This window comes from Plectropomus leopardus, chromosome 19 (genome assembly GCF_026936395.1).
Source record: "Plectropomus leopardus strain MGB_pleo_1.0 chromosome 19, ASM2693639v1, whole genome shotgun sequence".
NCBI lineage: Eukaryota > Metazoa > Chordata > Actinopteri > Perciformes > Serranidae > Plectropomus > Plectropomus leopardus.
The window spans coordinates 11,088,858-11,110,534 of record NC_142194.1 but is presented as its reverse complement, the minus strand read 5'-3'; the positions used below and the strand labels follow the sequence as shown (position 1 = coordinate 11,110,534).

The 21,677-nt window shown below is 39.5% G+C and overlaps 2 protein-coding genes across 2 annotated transcripts; one reads left to right on the top strand and one right to left on the bottom strand.

The window, feature by feature from the left end:
- Positions 1 to 2,481: 2,481 nt before the first annotated feature.
- On the bottom strand, positions 2,482 to 12,438 carry chst3b (carbohydrate (chondroitin 6) sulfotransferase 3b). The gene is made up of 3 exons (XM_042507901.2): positions 12,063 to 12,438; positions 5,011 to 5,226; positions 2,482 to 4,824 (listed from the first exon to the last, which is right to left on the bottom strand). Exons 2-3 carry the CDS (start codon positions 5,088 to 5,090, stop codon positions 3,597 to 3,599), a joined length of 1,308 nt encoding a protein of 435 aa, XP_042363835.2. The 5' UTR covers positions 5,091 to 5,226; positions 12,063 to 12,438; the 3' UTR covers positions 2,482 to 3,596.
- A 1,316-nt stretch (positions 12,439 to 13,754) lies between these two features.
- ghitm (growth hormone inducible transmembrane protein) lies at positions 13,755 to 18,527 on the top strand. Its single transcript, XM_042507860.2, has 9 exons — positions 13,755 to 13,899; positions 14,273 to 14,431; positions 15,355 to 15,457; positions 15,683 to 15,794; positions 16,002 to 16,143; positions 16,291 to 16,399; positions 16,608 to 16,796; positions 17,566 to 17,737; positions 17,850 to 18,527. Exons 2-9 carry the CDS (start codon positions 14,300 to 14,302, stop codon positions 17,935 to 17,937), a joined length of 1,047 nt encoding a protein of 348 aa, XP_042363794.1. The 5' UTR covers positions 13,755 to 13,899; positions 14,273 to 14,299; the 3' UTR covers positions 17,938 to 18,527.
- Positions 18,528 to 21,677: the final 3,150 nt, after the last annotated feature.

Here is a 21,677-nt window from a genome sequence, read left to right as displayed (position 1 = left end):
TAACAGCGAGACAGTTCCTGTGACATTTGATCCACTGTCAGTAAAGGCCTGTGAAAAATAGGTTTTATTGCTTGCATTTTATTTGAAGCAGCATGATATTTGACAAGAAGTGCTTCCTATGCAAAGTTTGCCACAGAGCTTTATGCAACGTCTGCTGATCCACTGGAAAACTGCCCCTATGGATTTTATGTATAGTTAAAAAAGATGAGCGAAAACTCAATAATAGTGACATTTCCAGTACACTAGTTTTATGTGACTGATGAAAACTGCTTAATTTGTCTCCTCGTCACTCATCAGTTGCATGCAGTGAGTTTTGTGCATTGAAATTCTGCGCCCACTTCTGGCACAGTCACTCATTATCACATGCAACAACCTGAGTTTTATGAATTGCATTCCTTAGTGTGAGATAATTCACAGCGTATTTAGATTTATGTGTCCTCCTCAACCATCATTATCGCCTGCACCAGCACGAGTTGTAGCTCCGAGACACGTCTGAATTAACTCAATCTTGTGTCTGTTTATCACCGATCGTACAGCAAGGTATCATTTGGATCCTCTGCTCGGGCTGTTTTGCATATTTCAAACCCCTCATGGTTGATGTGGCAGGGCACCATATAACAGAGCAGGAGGGTGGGGTTACCTAAATGCCCTCGTTTTACTGCAGAGGGGGGGTGAGAAGGCTTTAACTCAGTGGAAAGTGGTTATTCTATATTTGCTTCAACCATACACTTACTCCACCCTCCACACATCCCACATAAAGCCACTCCAATATAAGAGTTTATGAATGCTCAACCTCTTCTCATTAGACTCTTTAGAAGCTGCAGACCTGGGAACACTTTCTATTAAAATACAACAACCAGCCCAAACTAACCAGATAATGATCTGTTGATATGAGTGAATGTGTTTCAAGTGCTCTGATGTGGCCTTTTGTAGCAGTGTGTGAGAGCACAGATGAGTGATTTAATAAATATATAAACAAAGAAAAAGTCACATTTTTGGTGTAAAAGAGTGACTGAGGCAGAAAGGCTGTATAAACGACTGTCTCCCTCCGTTTCTGGAAGCGGGTGGAGTCAGGTGGACGAAAATGACTTGGACCACATTATATGTAAAGTTGGTAATTACTAGGTTTGGAGACCTAAATAGCCGGGCCCACAGTGGTAAACACACTGGATGTCAAGGCAGCTGCCTCCACAGTATCCTTCCTTCTTGCCTCCTCAGAGACAAACTAGTCAGTGTTCAGAAAGCTTAAATATTTGGTTTATATAGAGCAAAAAAAGGCAGAGACCCTTCAATTAACCACTCACACAGAAAGTTAGGAGGCTTGGAAATCAGTGAGTGGTTTTCTTTCACAACTAAAATAATGAAATGAACTGTGACTTTTTCTTTTTTTTTTGCAAAATGCACAAAATGGCTCAACAAACTCTTATATGGACAGAAATAAATGTAAAGTCTTACTGGAAATGGACTAAATAAGAGGAGGAGCTTAAATGAACTCTTCACTGACTTTAACCAGCTTTATCAAAACAATGTGTTTAGTATGTGTCGATGAAACTTCCCTCCATCTAACCAGCACCTGGATATCCTTCCTCCCCCCTTTGTCAAAACTTCTCCAAATGATGTAACTTACTTCATTACAGACTAGAGCAGGATGGTAAAATCAGGTGAGGTCCGCAGACAATATTGGCGAAAGTAACCATTAACAGCATTTTCTTTCTTAAAATTAAAGTACTTTAACTTTTTGATGTCCTATGCCACAGAATTTCCAACCAGATGTTACGTTGCTCCTTCGCACAATGCAAAAACACAGAGTCTAGTCAATTACTGGACATTACTAAAAAAAATTACCTAAAATAATAAACACAAAATCATTTTATTGATAGAATTTTTTATAATTCATTGTTAACAATACGTCACCACCTTCGCAACATATCGTCATTCATTTTTAATTTTACCGTCCTGCCATTCATACCCCATGCCCCGTCTAACCCTAGGATTTTAGGACATTTGTAGGATTTTAGGATGTTTCTGGGATTTTAGGACATTTCTAGGATATTAGGACATTTCTCAGATTTTAGGATGTCTCTAGGATTTAGGATGTTTCTCTGGTTTAGGAGCATTTCTATGTTTTTTTGACATTTCTAGGAGTTCAGGACATTTCTTGGTTTTAATGGGTACAGCCAGGACCTCTGTTGAGGGGTGCAGGGGATCCTCCACTGGCACTTTTTTGGATAAACAAGCTATAATTTGATGCTGTTCTATGCAGTCTTGCACCTTATATATACACTAAAAGTACAAAAACAATTCCTAGTGTGAATCACTTTTTTTTTTTAAATTGTGTGTTAGAAAATGGTTGGGAGGCCTATCAGGGGCCTGATTTGAAGCCCGCAGGCTTCAAATTATGTATCACTGTGCTACATCCTTTGCATGCTGCCCTTGCTCAACCTCTTTGATTATTAAAAAAGATAACTGTGCAAGAAATAGCGAAGTTGTACTCATGTTGGTTTAAGTGAAACTTTTACAGACAAGCCGACCAAAATAAGTATTGTAATGCAGAATTTTCATGCCAAAGGTGAGATGTTTTACATTTAATGTAAAGGAAAGTTTATCGTTACAATCAAAATGTTAAAAGAGACTGGAACATCAGCGAACAGTCTGTTGGGCCAGAGTATCGGGGCTTCTTTTTACCACCAGCCAACAGACTTGTGTCAACAGACAGACCTGCCGACAAACCTCACACAATCCTGCAAACCAGCTGCAGTTGGAATGTTTGCGTACAGTGGCAGTGTAAACATCTGTTTTTACAGAATGAGTCCTTACAATCCTGAGGACAACTTCAAACAACTTTTGGCCAATTATAAACATGCATATACAGCAAAGTTCAGAATACATGTGCAAGAAGAGTCACCCTACAGAGGGGGAAAACCTGTGGAGCACATTCAGAGTCATTATGACTTTCAGTAAAGAGCAGAAATAAATAACTTAACATGGGACATTACTTCCAAATCTCATGCGGAGAAAAAATACCTGGCAAAACACACCCTTCCTGCCATGAGCACTGTGATACAAAGCAATTAATTCTTTTTGGCTATGCATTAACATTTCAAGTTTCTTTGGTGTAAAAGCAGCCTACTGTATGACGCTAACTCAGAAGTCGCTTAACAAAAATAACCAACGGAGGTTCGTGGAAGTGTTAGAAACAGTCCATTCTTGTTCATAAACCCACAGCTATCTCCCTCAGGACTTTTCTATATTTGCTAAGGAGTTATATTTGGAAAGGTTTGCGGGACAAGCCAATGATACAGTTTGGACAGAGAAAATAGTCCGGAGTGCAAAACAAACATAGCTTCCTATTTTCACCATCCTATACCTGTAGGTAAAGTCTCAACATACAGCTTCAACAGTAGAAAGCTTTATATCAATTTTCCTCTCAACGATACATTTTCTTCATCAAACTATTTTAAATAGTAAAAAAATTTAAATAGCACACTATCAGAAAATATACAGCTCTCTGTATCAGGATAAAAATCCTAATAAATATCAGTCATTCCAGAGTTTTCTAAAAGATTTCCTGCATCCGGGTTCATGTCTGTCGAAGTCTATAAAAAGTTGAACACTTTGTCCTCAATCAAACTGATAGACTTATCTGTTAGCATTTTTTCACTGCTTACAAATTTATACCCAAAAAGCTTCAGCGTTGGCCCACAAACTCTCTGCACAACCTGAGCTATCTTGAAAGGTAAACTGAACCTCCATTTCTCTACTTGTTCTGAAGAGTTTTTCTGTGTGGAGTAAACACCGCTGGTCTCCTTGGAGGCCTGGGTGTTCCTCAGGATCCAGGATTTCACTTGTGGAGTGAACGGGATTCCAGTGAACCTGTACATCTCTGTCGCCTTCCTCATTGGGAACCGAGCGATGTCCTCGTATCGCACCAGCATGTAACGCCTTCGCAGCCACGGAGGCTGTCTGAGGCCGATCTCAGCAGACATCCTGATGTTGTCGCAGTTCCCTTTCAGCTTTCTCACTTCATCATCATCAAGGGGCACATCCCCATTCATAGCCCACTGCTTCCAGTTCTTATATTTGGCTGCGAATGCGACCATGCGTGACGCAAGTACTGCCCGAGGATCCCGAACCAGCTGAATGAACTTCACGTCGAGACGTGGGTCCTCAGCCAGAGGGCGGAGGTTCTCCAGCTGACGCACCCTCACTGACTTGATGGCCCTGTGCTCCTTTTGGAGGCAAGACTCAGACGCCATGGTCAAATTCAAAGGCCCACAGCGTCTGGTCCTGCAGCGATAACGCTCAAAGACCCCTTTGACAACGGGGCTGCAGACCGATTCCTCGCAGAGAGAGCTGCTGGACTCCCTGCGGAAGAGCGCGGTGGTGATGTGGTCCACAGGGAGCGGCTCGATGAAGCTTTCCAGCAACGAGAAGTCGCACAGAAAGAGCTGCTGGAGCACCTCCCGGTACGCTTTGGCCGCCGCTGTGGCGTTGGTGCCACCTGTCTCCAGCGTCAACATCTTCTCCACATGCCACAGTGGCTCAAACAGGTAGAACATGTTGTCACCTTGCTGGTTGAAAAACTCGCCCACAAACGAGGAGCCTGTCCTGGTGGTGGCTAACAGGAGAATGTGTTTCCTGCCCCTCGTTGACACCTCCTGGTGCTGGCTGTAGTTCTCCAGACGCCGTTTCATCAGCGTGAAGGCCGAGTCCATCCTGCTGAGTGAAGTCAAGGATCCATTGTGCTTCAGCAGAATGTGGGACAAACCGCTCGGCTGTAGAGGCGTCTGGGGGGTCTGCTTTAAGGTGAGCTTATCTGACACCCTGAAAGGTCAAGAGGAGACACAATGTTATATTTCACAGAAAGAAATCCTCGTTATTTAACTGACAGAATTTTTTGTTGCTTCTGGAGTTTTTGTGAAATATCTGTTCAAAGCTTAGACAAGATAAACACACACAAACCTGCTGAGAATCACAAAAGCACTCCATTGATCACTGAAATGGACTTACCTTGAGATAATGTTGTTTTCCTTCTCAATGATAACAAGTGCCACAAAAAAGACGATGGATATTGTGTATTTGATCCTCATTCTTGGATGTAGCTGTGCCTGGATATGCTTTTACAGACTGCTCCTTAATGGGTTCTGCCAATCTCGCAAGTCTCCAGTCGCCTTCTTAAAGAGCCTTCCAGTTATTTGTATTCCCCGTTGTAGGCGATGTTTCATCCTGTAAATGAAACGAACATCAACCTGTCAGTTACACATTTTGCACATTTGAGCACGGCAGCGAGTAACTACTTTGGTCTCAATTCGTTGTGTCGAAACACATCAACATATCTGTTTCAACCATTCGTGGAAATGGGGAAGTTGACAGTCCTTTGATGCATATGTAAAACTGGACTATCATGTCGAGTCATAGTAGTGGTTATACAGAGCACTTCTACCTTGCCTCTTTGTCTAGTAGTTAGGCGGGTACTGCGAAAACCAACAAAGGAAGCATTTACTCAGAGACAAAAATATCATATCTTAAAAAGGTAAGAATAGAAAATAGCTGAGTGTGTTAGACTGGAATCTAAGCCAGTTCTTCCCACGAGGAAGTCCTTGTTATTTTTAAGTGCACCAATGCATTTCAGGAACATGCCCACCCACCCTGCAGGACAGAGGGCTGGTGCACATAGAGAAGCTGTATTTATGAGTCAGTCTTCATAGAAACAACTGTGAGAGCACAAATGAAACATGAGCGAGAGACTGCAATCAAGCACAATTAAAGTGTAATTCCACAACTGCAAAGCTGCTTGCTTAAAAACTCAGAGTTGTCTAGGTTAAAGTGATAATCGTACCTCCCACTGATAGGTAGCAGAGCAGCCTGTGGTCCAAACTGCCAGCTGCTGCTCCGTGTCAAGCCTGGGAGGAGATCTTTTCAACAGAGACTCTCATTGACATGGAATACTGGTACAGTAGACCATATGGTAGCAGGCTGCTCACGCCTTTAATATGCCTTAGTGCTTCTAAGGCTATATCCACACTACTGCGTTTTCATTTTAAAATGCATAACTGTTGCTGTGTTTACACCTAATATCCAGGCTGCTCTGATATTTTGGATCTCCTTAAATGGAGACCTCTGAGAATGCCACTGACCCCGTTTTCATTTGAAGACTACAGGATTGCAGTTTTGATAAAAATGAGGATGCAGAAATTCACGTTTGCGTTCAGATTGCATCAGTCAGGACATGTTAAGACAAAACAAGCTAGGCCTTGCATACCAAATGGAAACCTCTGGAACTGAAAAATGAGCCAATGCAGAAGTGTTAAAAAAAAATGTAGACTCTAAATGGCCATTTGAGACTGGCTCCAAAAAGGGAGTCAATCCCCATAGGGACACATGTTAAATGCCAAACTTTACAGCAGAAATAAACATGTTCACATTCTGGTACAAAAAGCTGTTGTGGCTTCTATAACTAATTTCTCCTGTCATAACTGCAGGGCATTAACATCTATATATCTCTCCCATTTAAATGAAGAAATCTTTGGTTACTTTTCGCCATCTCTGTAGTATTTTCTATAACTAAGCAACCAGCTCCATAGAACACCTTGTGCTTTCTGTTTACATCGGCACACATGTGCCTAGTGTACGGGAATGGTCATGTGAGGCGTCTGTAAGGACATTACTTTTAAAACTTTGCTAAAACACTTATGTGGATGGAGATTTTATTCATTTTTTAAAACAGTGTTTTATTAGCATAATATATGCTATATTGAGAATATTTTCATGGCTTTACCATGCCATCAGACAGTCCTTTGCAATGGGGAACTGGAGTTGTTATCTAAAAGCCACCAGGCTCCATTGAAAACAGTAATTTTACTTTGCAGAACATGTGAGCTGCTTAGCGGCAGCAGTTCGTTCGGTTACACCCCCTGTCCATAGCAGTACATGTTTAGCTTCCATGCTGTTAGATTTGGTTTATCGAATATGCTAACAAAGCACCGCTCTTCATAAAAATGCACAAGATAGATAACAGGTCAGACTACTCTTGTATATCTTTAAATGTTTAAGTCACGCCTGAAAATGACAACAAAAATTAAGTTTAGAGATTGCACATATCTCTGCAGTTGACATCAACTGCCAGTTGTCCACCCAGAAGTGATTGTGGATGTTAGCACGCCGTCACGATGATTTGGCATGTTCGTGTGGATGTGGCCTCAAACACTGACTGGGACCGAGGGGAACACGAGTCCCAACACTGAGAGGTATAACTGCACAGTGCTGAAATGAAAGGGGAGGCTGCCTGACGTGAAACCGTAAATTGTAGTGCTCTGAGCCTGCAGGACGTTCTGTACTTATGTTAATCTGCAGAGGGCAGAGTGTAGGTAGTCAAATTAAGATAAAAGTGGATTTAATGATGTCTACTTGTATTTCGGAATGTTTTGCGCATTCCAAAAAGATTGATATTTTAGGATAATGGCCACCTGGCTCACATCCCTGACTAATCTTCGGATTTTAGCATAATCCTGCTTTACCTCATCTGCCAGTGAAAGGGTCAATAACACAGCAAGAGTTAATGAGAAAGTCAACACCCTGAGGATATTGGCAATGTGTCAGTTTAATGTGTGCCCTCAAAAATGCCAAAGTTAGGAATTCAGACACATTTAAGTAAGCACACAGAGTGTACAGTCAGTCTTTTTAACTCCTGAATCAGACGTCTGGGTTTGTGAAAACATTTGTTTACTGGATCCGTCAGGTGCTCCACAGACTCCTGAGCGTGATTTCTTATGGATCACTGTTAAACGATCGCAGGTCTAGCCTCGAGGCCAACACATTAGTGAAACTGCTGCTATTAATCAGCGGAGCCACAAGCCAACAGACCAACCTTTTCACTCACTGCAGCAAGGTAGTCGTGTGTTTGACAGCAAACAAGCAGCGCTGTGTAGGAAGTGAAAAGCCCAATACATGAGCATCACTTTCTGAATTCTGATGAGCCTCTTTGAGTGTAACATGTCTGGAGGTCCAGTTCTCACATCCTACTGCGACCTCTGTCCCAGGCCAGTTTGGAGCACAGAAGCCAGTCCAAGTGCTCACAGTCTAAACACAGGGGGATGTTTGGACACTGGCTGCGAAATTCTCTGAGAGGGAATGGGAAGTTTACAGCTCCAATAGAGCACTGTTGACGTGGAACGGCATGTAATGAAAAGGTGAACAGCTTGTGTACCGAGACACGTTTTCACCGGGAGGGAAAATCGGCTCTGCCTTGCACCACCGTGCCGCATGCCACAACCACAAAGGTCTCTTTACACAGGAGTGACTCTAAACGTCTTTTAGGGCTGAGATCGCAGAACATAAACTCCTAGGTCACTTGCTCGTCACAGGGTCAGAGACTAACCGCCTGATTTTACAAGTCATGTGGTGCATGTCAGAAAGTCGGCTGCTCAGCAGGGAATTACTCAGTCCTTAAGTCTTCAGTGGTCATTTAACATTGTATAAATACAGTCACAGTTTGTACAGAAGATCTGAGTAAATCTACCATTATAGTACGGCAGTTTTTCCACTGTGACTACACCTGAACAAATTTGGATAAACACCCAAAATAATTTGGCCTAAAGAACTGAACAATTAACTGTTCCCTTAATAAAAAAGTATGTATTTAAGCAATTTTCATATTGGATTTAAAATAATAAAAACCACTACATCAGCATTTCATCAAGAAAATAAGTGGTCTGAGATTTTGTCAGCTATATAGTAAATTAGATGTACACCAATTATCTCAGCTTATTGCATCTGCTGTGTAAAGTAAAAAAAACACGCACACATGAGCTGACATTGTTGAATATTCACGACCCACTGAGGCGTATGACACTTTTGATCATCTACTCATAACAAAACCGCCACTGAACCATTTATCATCTTGCTACAAATGCTTTTAATAGCTGCCTCTTATTTAATGTAAATCTTATGTGAAGACAAATTAAACACAGCCGAGACAAAACCATTTTCCTTGAGATATTGTAAATGCACACTACAGTGTTGCAAATGTGCACAGAATATTCCATATCAATCCCATTACAACAGGTAAAGGGATTTTTATATCCTCTCCGAAATACATGCATGCCTGATAATAACAGGATGATGTGTGTCGATATACAATCAATTAGTGAAGGAAACGTACATTGTTGTCCATTACATTTACTTAATATCTGTGGTTACTTTTGGGACTTTGCAAATTAAAACTGTACATAGAAATCTCAACATCAATGAATGGGCGGATTATGAGAAAATGGGCCCCAGGGCGCAGACAAGCAAAGGGCCCCACCACCTCTTCTAAATAGAGGCAAGACAACTAGACTCTGTGGTGGTTTTGTGTCTCTGAGATACTTTTGTATCTCCTTGTAGTTGTTCTGTGTCTCTTTGAAGTAGTTTAGTAGCTTTTATTTTTCATTTTGTGTATCTTTATAATCATTTTGTGCCTCCTTGTGCTTGTTTTGTGTCATTTAAGCCCTTTTTACACCGACCGTTCAAGGTGGGCGTATCGTACTGTTGGGTCACCTCACCGTTTTGTATATAACACATCATCACACAAAGGGGGGGCAGAGTTGCTTTCCTTTAAGCCACCACAGGAGGTGGTAGCAGCACCGAAACAGTGTCTGTATAAACAGGACAGCCGGCAGGATGGGTGGGACGCTTCTTTTGAAACTGTGATGCCAGCATGCTATCTAAAATCACACACTTGAGTGGGATGATGCTGAATATTTTTGATTCTGTGTAAAAATTCAACTGAGGTATGAAAAAGGGACTTCATAACTGCCCTAAAGTGAGATCTCTGTGAGGGCTTTTGCAGTTATCTGGGTGTCTTTCAAGTAATTTTATATCTTAATGAAGTAATTTTATGGGGTTTTTGGTCATTTTGTGTCGCTTTAAAGTTGTTGTATGTTGTGAAACATATCCTCATGCAACAGTTTGTATGATATCCTACAAAAATTCACACATAACAGTTTGCATTATATCCTACAAATTAGCACCCCGACATAAATGGTACATGTATGTAATGTAAAGTTTACTCAGTTCTTGGGAAAGTGCCCTGTTTTGTGACCCACCCACCACCCAAACTTTCCTCCTTAGGAGACAGTTTCCCTCTTTATTTTTAATCCCATCAGCACATTTGTGGCATGATCACAACTTTCAAAATACATGGGTTACACAAGAATTATTGGCTCATGCTTTTGTAGGATATGTAAGAATTTGGGGTGAATTGTGAAAAATGTATGTGCAGTGCAGGAAAACAGTCTGTGTTTTATATCTCATTTATGTCGTTTTCTGTAATTATGTTGTTTCTCTTTGCAGTTCCTTTGCATATCTTTGTGGTATTTTGTGTCTGTCTGTGGTCATTTTGAGTCTGTCACTGGTCTGACCTTGTAATTTGTGTAACATTTTGCAAGTGAAGGCAGTGGGGGGGGGGGGATACTTTGGGCCCCTGAGCCTGTGCCCAGTTGGCCCGTTTAGCAATCATGCATCAACATTTTACTTTTGATAAAATTGAACTTCATAAAATGTGTTATTTCAAATACCTCAGATATTTAATGAATTGCTTTAGCCAAACATAGTCGTTCCTGTCTCTTTATTGCATCTATAAACATGTTTCTCAATGTACTCTCCAGAATATATAGAATTTGTAATCATGAAATAGATACATCAACATCATGATACAAAATCACCGTTTAGATTAATCTAATCTGTCTAATATGGAGTGTATTACAGCATGTGTACCTTGAATACTTACGAAAACAAGGTGGGCAGTGTTCAATCATTACCTCAGTGTTTGGAAAGTTTGTTTTTGGTCAGTTTAACTTGATGATGTAAGTCTGTTCCAGTGACAGTAGTAGATTAGGCTATCTGGAGGTATTGTTGCTACGGTTACTGGCAGTTTAATTAGTGCACTTAAATAGAAAGGTGGTTAACCCTTTAAAACCTGAGCATATTGGCCTGATTTCTTTCAACAATAAAAGAAGTAAAGGAAATTTCCTGAAAATAAGCAAGCAAAAAAAAGAAGAAAGAAGTGAGAAACAACAGCAAACAAGATAATGTCCTTAAAAATATAATGTCAGGTCATTTCCTTGTCATCTTTTACTTCTTCTTTTCTTTTTTCTTTTTTTTTTTGCAATTTATGAAACATGTCATGCCAAGATGCTACTTAAGATTTTCAGTTTTCTCAAGTTTCACAACTTTAAATGCTTGTGAACGGTGTCTGAGCATAGTACAAGAAAATTTATTTTGATCAAGGTCTTAACCCATTAAAACCTGAGTCAGGTCTTAACCCATTAAAATCTGAGCCAAGTCTTAAACCATTAAAACTTGTCAAAAACATAGGAAGAAGGTGATAGGCAACTAAACAAGAAATATCCCAAAAATAAGCACAAATTATCGAAAAGATACAAGGAAATCTGAAAATGAGCAAAAAAAAAAAAAAAACATTTAAGAAAGACAGAAGAAAGAAAAGTATAAAAAGAAATTAAAAAAAAAAAATCTCGCCTAAAAATCTTTATAAGGAGAGTAAAGATGGGCAGGTAGGGTCAATTAAGATCGGAGTGTAGGGGATATGCCTGCTTGTTGATGGAGTATGTTTGGGACAGTTATTCTCACAGCACTGATCCTGCAGCACACGTACAAAAATGCTTGCATGATATTGCTATAAACCGAGAGCAGACTTAGCGAGCAACGTTGCTGTCAGTTCATAAGCAGGTTGAATTGAACCCTCAGTGCGGAAAAAGTCGGACTCCTTTAATGCAACAGTGGAGAGAGAGTCTGTGGAGAGCATGCGCTGCATTCAAAGGTCAAAAGGACAAAGCGGCCAAACTGAAGTCATGCTTTGTTAATAATAAAAAAAGACCCTAGAGAAAAGGAAATTTTACTTTCACTTTTATGACAAAGTTCCACAAGAGTTTAATGGTGAATTCATTTTGCTTTCTATTCCCTCCCCTCAGATTGTCATTAATAGTCTTCCCATGTTTATAGCTTTAAGTTATTTATAAAGCATAATTCAAAATTCATAAGGTTAGTCCGCTCTCCATACCCACCATCATGATGAGCTGCGGTGTCTGAAGGCGTCCCGCGACGGTTCATGCGTGAAGTTGATCAACCTTTCCTCAAACAGCGACTCCGGACAGAATTTAATTCCATTACTTGGACCCAAGGAAACTATACTTGTGTGACAAAATACAGTCCAATCCAAAAGAAGAAGAAGCTTGACTAGTCTTAGTGAGTGAAACCCGAGGGTCAGGTGGACTCATGTTTGGAGAAGCTGCAGGTCAGGCTGTCCGCTGAACTGAGTGACAGTCTGTGCAACAGTTGAGTCTCTGTGAATCCCAGAAGAAAGTTTGGTCCAAAGGAGCGGAGCCTCAGGCAGGAGGCGCACTGACACCACCCCCCACAGACTCCCTGTGTCCAGACTGTGATAATAGATAGCAAATTAACTTTACACGCATAAAACATATGACTAATAACTTTAGGAGCCTGATTCTGTTATGCGATGCCATTATTTTGGCTTTTTTTTAGGAGTTTAGGAGTTAGTCAAAACAAAAGAAGAAGCAAGCACTCCACCTAGTGTATAAACACACATTGTGCATCTCAACACATCGGCCTGTATGTGGATATAACAAGACAATTACAAAACATTTACAAATGTTGGCCATAACGCGCTTTGAGTTAAATGATAATAATAATGTAGTCGAATGCTGTACTTTTAGCCTACCACGTTTCAAGAGGAAATGTACTTTTTCACTTTGCCCCCACCATTTGACAGCTGTAGGCCTAATTTGTTACTTTGCAAAATTAAAAATTTGTATCAGTTCGTAATATTGGCCTAGGCTGTTTTTTTAGTCATGCTTTTTATTGTTTCCTGAAGTAAAATTGGTTTATAGCGACTAAAACCATGAAAAATAGATTACATGTACATATGATAACAAATGTAAAAAATGTTAAACGTAGGCCCATATTTATGAAAAAAACAATATATTATATATATTAAACAAGAAGTAAGATAAAAGTTCATTAGTTCACCTGCACAGGATAGATACAATGTGTAGGCTATGTGTTTTTTAGGCTGTGTATTTATACCTGGTAGGCTATAATCATTTCAATCAGTCATTTAAATGAGATCTGCCTCGACCATAACACATCACCCCTTATACATTAGTGCATCAGTAAAAATTAAACAATGATATAGTATATACCAAAGCAAGACTCTGAGAGGGGTCATTATGTATTTTGATGCCATTTTGATTGACCTTTTATATGGGAGCATTGTGAATTCACTTTTAAAAAAGTCCTATTTTTCCGGAATTTTTAGATTATTATCTCAGAAGTATGACAAAAAGTTTTCTTGTTTTGTTCTTTCTTGTTTTTCTGGATTAATGAGATAATAATCTTGTAAATTGATCTATTTCTAAATTAATGATATAATTATCTCATTAATTCAGAAAAAACTCAAAAGCATTTTTTTTCATGAGAAATTTCCTAAGAAGTCAGGGATAATTATCTCGTTAACACAGAAAAAACAAGAGACGTTTTTTTTAAGTGAATGCAACTTTGCGGATAACTGTAATTATACGGTCTACTTTTACTTAAGTTTTTCAATGATTGCAGTCTTTTCATGAATAAGCATTTTCCTGTTTTCAAAAAAAGTATTTTTACATCTTGATTTTGCCGTTTGCTTTGTTCTAAATACTTTTACATTACTAATTATAGCGTTATAGGATTATGAAACGCAGCCTGACTAAGAACTACAACTCCCTTAAAACCTGTCGCTTAGTGATGACGTAATAATGGAGAATCTTCACGAAGGTTGCAAAACAATTGCGTCAGAAAGTTGCGCACTTGTTTCTGGAAAGGTGAACGAGAATCATCGCCCTCTTGGTATGTGATGCTTATTTTCACCTACACTCCTTGAAAATAGCCATTTATACACAAAAAAGTAATTCTTAGTGGTAATAGACGCTTTATTTCATCAGAACAAACGCTGTAATACCGGAAGTTTCTACAGAATCGTTACGCAGCTAGCATATGTCGTGTTAGCTAACATTAGCTAGCTAAACGATTACTAACATGCAGTGTTACGATGTGCAAGTTGCTTTTCTTCAACTAGCAAGTGTTTTTTTTCTACACTATATATCTTTGTTTCTTAGCTCTCTTTGTGACTGTAATCATTAAAATAATTGTAAATGTAGTCCAACATGTCACACGACTTTCTGTCAGTTACGGTGTTAAAGACGCTCTGATTATCTTTCAGCCTGATACAGGATAAAACATCGTGACCATGTTGGTGGCGAGGCTGACATGCCTGAGGAGTCTTCCTCTCGCCGGGCTCCGTCCTGTGCTGTCACAGGGCTCCTCAGCCCTGAGGACACCCACCCTGAAGGCCTGTCCACCGCTGCTCAGGCCCCAGCAGGTACTGTACAGTTAACACCAACAGGCTGCTAACATTTAGCTAAACTTAATGATTGCTGCTTTTACTTTTAATCATGACCACACCAATACCAATCACATACAGCAACTATTAGTTTGTATCACCTAAGATTAGAGGTTTGTAGTACGTTTTATTTAGGTCACAACAGCAAATGAGGTTGTAGTCACTGAATGCAAAGATTACATTGCGACTAATCAAACAGCTAGATTGTCTTTCCTTGGAAAAAAAAATCTGTTCTCAATTTGTCATGCACACTTTTGGCATATTTACAATATTGTACTGAAGTCTGAGGACACCCTTAACTTTGTTGTTTTAGTAAGGTTCTAATGATCAAACATATTTATTCCTCAGTAGTCTCTTTACTAAAATACAAGCAGAACATACAGGAAATATGTATACATCATTAATTGCAAATAATTCAAAATAATCAGCTTCAACAGGCTAAAGTTGCAAGTATTTAGTGTGGCCTGCCTTTCCACTTAGCATGTTTTGAACTCTCTTGGACAGACAATCAGAGATCTACAATACTAATCTGGTGTATTTACACCAGGTTGCACTCAAGACATGCCTAAAGCTCAGTAATGATTTTGTGAGCTGCCATTTGTCATGGATGTACAATTCCTGCAGTAACTGTCTTGTCCCACCAGTGTCCCTATTAATCAAATAAACATCAAACATCATAAACAACAAACATCTTTGTTCTCTGTGGAAGTTTCTGTCAATAAGTCTGCAAGCAAAAACACTTTGACTGTGTTTGATATGAGGTTTAATGAAATGTTAGTGTGTCCGCTAATTGGCAGTGGCCAAATGCATATTGCACATTCCCTGATGATTTTCTGTTTTTGTCGAACATGAAACCCCAGCCACTGAACCAACACATTTAAAGTTAGTTTTTCTTTCTCCAGGGTTATTCCACAAGGGCCAGATTTGGTTTCCGCCGTGGGAAGACATCCAAAGACCAGCTCAAAGAGGCAGCTTTTGAGCCAGCAACAGATACCGCCATCAGAAGTAATCACTGATGCATACAAGTTAAATATACAATTCCATACTGTTACACACACTGTATTGGTACATAACTAGAATTTTGTGCTCTCCATTCTCTTTAGCAAAGTTAACCCATAACCTTCTGTCATGGTTAATGCCAAACGGTGTTAATCAATAACACTTTTTAAGCATTTGGGTTTATGACATCCAAGGAGAGCATGTTTGAAATAATAATTGTCATGCCCACAGTTGACAGCATGGGAAGAATGATCCTGGCTGGAGGTGCAGCAGTCGGTCTTGGCGCTTTGTGCTACTATGGACTTGGCATGTCCAATGAAATCGGTGCCATTGAGAAAGCAGTGTGAGTAAAGGCTTTTTGCGCAGGCAATATTTTATTGTTGTCTTGCATACAAGTGTATGTTGAGAAACCCTTTTGGGGCGTATGAGAACTCTCACCGCAATAAGAATAATAAACATATACAAAAGTCATGTAATAGAAACAGCCTTGATTCAGCGCAGGAGTATAAACTAATCTCCATATTCACGTGGCTCTTTGCTCTCTGTGCAGGATCTGGCCTCAGTATGTGAAGGACAGGATCCACTCCACCTACATGTACTTTGCAGGCAGTGTTGGCATGACGGCTTTGTCAGCTATAGCAGTGAGCAGGACGCCGGCACTTATGGGTCTGATGATGAGAGGATCCTGGCTGGTAAGTTTTAATAATTCAAGTGGAGACGGATGTGTTGTTTAGGTCTTCGCTGCAGCGCAATATTACATTTCAAATTTGAACTGAGTGCGTATAACAATTTTATGTAATTAGGTTATTAATATGAATTCTGGATTTTTGTTCTAACAGGCTATTGGAGCAACTTTTGCGGCTATGATTGGTGCCGGTATGCTGGTCCGGTCCATTTCGTATGAACACAGTCCAGTGCCGAAACACCTCGCTTGGATGTTGCATGCAGGTTTGTAAGACTGTCTTGTGAAAGCTGTTCTGTTTCTGTTCTGTAGTCGCCTCAGTTGGACACTAGAGAGCAGTCATGTAAAGGGTCAGAGAGCAGCAGCTGCTGTCGTATTTGAAACTTTGTCACCACAGCTAGAGGTATGACACAGACCTGTTCTGTTGTTGTTTGTTTTCAATGAGGGTTGTCATTTCACTTGATGTATTGGCAGGTGTGATGGGTGCTGTCATCGCCCCCCTGACTCTCCTGGGGGGGCCTCTGATGATCAGGGCAGCCTGGTACACTGCAGGAATCGTGGGAGGTCTGTCCACTGTGGCCATGTGTGCCCCAAGTGAGAAGTTCCTCAACATGGGCGGGCCATTGGCTGTCGGCTTTGGAGTGGTCTTTGCTTCCTCTATTGGTTAGTACAATGCAGTTTCACCTCATAAACCCAGTCTCAGAGGCACGACAGGCAGCACTGAACACTTTAGCAAAAGGTAAAATGACATGATGTGAACATTCTTAAACTTAACATTTAATTAAAAACTACAATCAAGTATTAAACACCAGGATTAAGGTGTCATTACAAAGATAATGTCCCTGCGGAGCCACATGAGAAACTTTGCCTCTTGAAAAAATAAACATCCATAATCTACAAATCTGATGAGTAAATTGCACCCGGAGTGTCTGTTTTCACACAACCAATCCAGTTGATGCCTAATGATACATTTCTTTCATATATTTAGAAATAGTAGTGCAACTGTCAAAGAGAGAAACATTCCTTTTGCTGAGGTCACATTTGCCCCCTGCTAACTTTGGTGAAATGTTTTCATAATAAAAATAAGGAGCACTTCAAACTTCTGTATGACACTGTATGAACACTGAACACTTTTTCAAAAGGCAACAACAGGTTGCCTCACTTTACGTCACAACAGGCTATAAAAGTGAAAAGCATCTTTTATGTCATAAAAATGAAAATAAAAATAAAACTTTACATTTACATTAAGAGGAGTTTTTACAATGAATTCCACCTTTGCTTTATGCCGATATAAAAGCCAGTTGCTTCAGTAATTGTTTGACCCAGTTCTGCTTTTGCATCTAAAGAATGCTTGAAAGCAGGAGCTTTAAGGAGGTAGGCGCCACTGGTCCGTTCACCGCAGTCTCACAGCGAGTCTTTCTGTCTTCTTCAGGATCAATGTTCTTGCCGCCAACCTCAGCGTTCGGAGCAGGCCTGTACTCAGTGGCCGTCTATGGAGGCCTGGTCCTGTTCAGCATGTTCCTCCTCTACGACACACAGAAGGTCATCAAGAGGGCAGAGACACACCCACTCTATGGTGTGCAGAAATACGACCCCATTAATGCGTAAGTCACACTTTGAAATATTCACGTGCATTTTAAATGCAATTTTTAGCAGATTGGTGTCAGTTATGCACTCGCACTATTGTATGGATCTCACATTATTTTAATCTCACAGGTGTATGGGGATTTACATGGACACACTTAACATCTTCATGAGACTGGTGATGATTCTGGCTAACGGTGGCGGCAGCAGAAGGAAGTAAACAGCAGCATTCTGACTTAAGTTTCAGTTTTACCTTCCACAGAGCTGAACAAAATCATATTTTATTACTAGCTGCATATTTCGGGTGTTATCTCTTAGTGACAAGTCTTATCAAACTTGTAAATATACAGCACATGATGCTTTGCAACAGTGTGAAGGAGATGATAGCACTCTCTGGTGCAAGAAAGACAAGTCGTTAAAAATGATAACACACTAAGAGCTCGTACTTCGACTGTGGAAATATCTGGTTTATCCTGGGAGCTACAGATGGGTTAAATCTGTCTGTCGGCATCAGTTCGCCTGACTCAGATGTAATTTGTTTTCTTTATGTTTTGTATTTATTTCAACTTGATGAGGGTTTCTGTTTCTATTAAGAATTAAAGTTCAAGAGTATCTGATATATGCAACAGAGATTACACACAAGATAATCATGGACTGGTGGAGACTCACATTACCACAAATGCTCCAGTATACAGTGATATTGCACTTCTGTGATGGCTTTAAGAGGTTGGCGCTAGTTCATGTTTTTCAGAAAATATACAGTCATTTAAACGATGGAATCACTCAATAAACTAAACAATTCAAAATTCATGTTTTTGTCAGGTGTTGCTGTTCTGGTAGCATTATTTTGAAAAGTGATCATAAAATCCAGCAGAGGTTGAGCTGGATTATATTTCTCTGCCTCAGTTTTAGGGTCCAGGCATTGTGCATGCTGGCTCACTTTCACTGCTTGCTGGGACGCTTGAATAGAAGAAAGCCATAGTCAGTGTTTTAGAGGTGTTTTTAAAGACATGTTTTTTGGCTTCTATGGCGAAACATTATAAACTCAAGTTATTTAATATAAAAAATAGCTACATTAACATAAATGACAGGATGCTTATCTGCCTTTTTTCTGTGAATGCATTTATGAGCTTATTGTGAAATTCCTGGACACATGTCAAATTGACATCTAAAGGTCTTTGGGTTTTCTATATTTCCCCTCAAAAATGAGTGCAACCATGATATTTTGCAAAGTACCTGCATGTGCTTTGCTGGTCTATTAGCAATGAGCCTAATTAAGCAGGTAGTAGGCGACAGGAATTTCTAACAAGCCATTAAAGTCTGACGTGATGGCAGAGTGCTTTTTTGCAAATGCCTGGGAGGTGTGTGTTAAATAATAATACAGCATGGCTGTATCTCAATATAGGCCTATCCATTTTGTACTTAAATAAGGAAGAAGAAATTAGATAAAATATTGAAAAGTTTTGAAAATTCAGTGGTAAAAATGTTTAGGAACCCTGTCTTTAAGGAGGATGTAGTTTATAGTAGTAAATCAGATTATGGCCCTGTGGTCTCATAAGTTTTGGTTCTTATTATTTACTTTTAAATCAGTTATTAAACTCCCTTTTTATGATTCCATGCTGGTAACAGCCGTGACCAGAGGCACCATGTTTTGGGGTTGTATATCTGTCTCATTCTCGTGAATGCAATATCTCAGGGACCTCTGAGGGGAATTTCGTCAATTTTGACAAAATTGGCCACTTTGATTCAACGATGAACTGATTAGAATTTGGTGATCAAAGATAAAGGCTATTGTGATCTCACAAAACACATTTTTGGCCATAACAAGCTAATTATGACGAAATTTCACACAAATATTCAATAGGATAAATGGATGAAGTGATGACATAATATACTGAATATCCAAATGGTCAAAGGTCACCTTCACTGTGACATCATAATGTTCTACAGAAACACTTTTCTGGCTATTATTCATCACCATAACTCAGGAACAGAAGGGGAAACATTTGGTTGGATATTGAATTGGTGACACTAATCTTGAAACTGCTGATTTTATGGATCTTCTGTGCTGGCAGATTTAAGATGTGTTTTACACATCTACATTTTAGAATTGGTAGCTTCTTAGCAGTAACGTCCGTACTTGAAACATCTGGTAGCTTATTGATTTTTCTGATATTGACCTATTAACTGCTGTTGCAAGCTAGAAAGCAAGACCATTGTGTTCAGTCCAAAATAATTTGGCAGGCTGAGCTATTGACAAATGACAGAAAGGTTCCAGGTCTCTATAAATGTGCCAGAAGTGCCAGTCTAATTTTCTGTGAGACTTTGCTTTAACTTAACAAATAAGTTAAATGAGCCTCAAACAAACAAGCAGTATTAAAAGCTTGTTCACAAACCCTCGCCACTGCTAAATAAGCCCGCACTTAGATAATTTTATCATTTGTCATCCACACTCTCGAAAGCTCCAACCACGCTATAATGGACCAGCGGGGGTCCACCTTGTATTTGCCTATAAACAGTCAGTGTGTAGCAGCAGCAGATGACAAAGGCTTAGCGTAGTAATCCTCTTGTCCACCATCTGGCTGCTCCTCTAAAATTAAACCTCCAAACCAGGGCACTTGCAACAGATGCTAACATCTGTAAATATGCAGGTGCTTCATTAAAGCACATACACGTGGAGCGCACAGCTGCCAGAGGGTGTTTCAATCCCCCGGATCATATTCACGTTTAGGACACATATGATTCATGTATACTGTGAATCGGGGAAAAAAAGAACCCTGCAGATGGATGGATAAAGAGGGCAATAATGGATGATACTGGGGAAAGCTTCAGCATGTGGAGATGTGGCATTACTGGGGATAAAAGTTGCTCTCTGGCAGTCATTTTCAGATTGATGACCAATATTTGGTGAGGGTCCAGGGTTTTTACTGCTTATCGTAGGCTTGATTTGGGGGTGTGTGTATGTGTGTGTGAGAGAGGGAGAGACTTTAAACCAGTTTGGTGGAGAATAAATAATGACTTTGGATATAGTTAAAGTTTAATCCTTTGAAACCTGGAGTGACATCACTTTTTTGGGGGGCTGCTTTTAGACAGGAGTATTAAAAAAAAGAAAAAAGTTGGGGAAAAATAAATGTATAATTATCATAATTGCATATTTACAATTACACTACATTAATACATTATATTACATGTATTGATTTTTTTTCAGGTCATATCTCTGTTATTGTTTAAAAAAAATAAAAATATATTTCTTTATTTTTCTTGTTTTTAAGAAGCTTTCAGGTAATTTTACTATACTTTTTGCTAATTTCTTGCTAATTTTTGGGTTATCTCTCCTTTTGTTACTTGTTAAAAAATCAAGCTAATTTGCTCAGGCTTCAAAGGGTTAGCCCACAATACCCCAGTAACTCTTAAATATCAATATTTTTGACCAAATATCTTAAAATGTAAATTGTGACAATATTTTAAGTTGATTTGTGCTTTCACAAAATATTAACACAGTACATTTTTTAATACATTTTGTAATAAGTAAGCGGGTAAAGGTAAATAGCCCAACAGATAGAACAGTTCAGAAAATTAAATCACTTTACTGCAGCTCTTAAAGCAGGAAAACTCAACACTTACGATATTGCAAAATTCAAAATCTAAAATAATATCTAGTCTCATCAATATGATAGCGATATATTGCCCAGCCCTAAATTCAACAACTATCAAGTGGATTATCTCGAAATTTTGGAGAGATATTCATTGTGATGGTTTTCACTTGTCTTATTTGTGAAATATCTCATCTTCTAGGATTGGCACAAAATGTTGTTGCCGTTCATGGTCCCCAGAGGGGGAATCCCCCACCCTTACCTCTGGAACCATCAACAGGTCAAGATTTTATGTCCAAAATTTTGGTAAATGGGCAAGTACTTCTAATTAATGATAGTCCTGTAAACCTCAGCTATACTTTGTGTT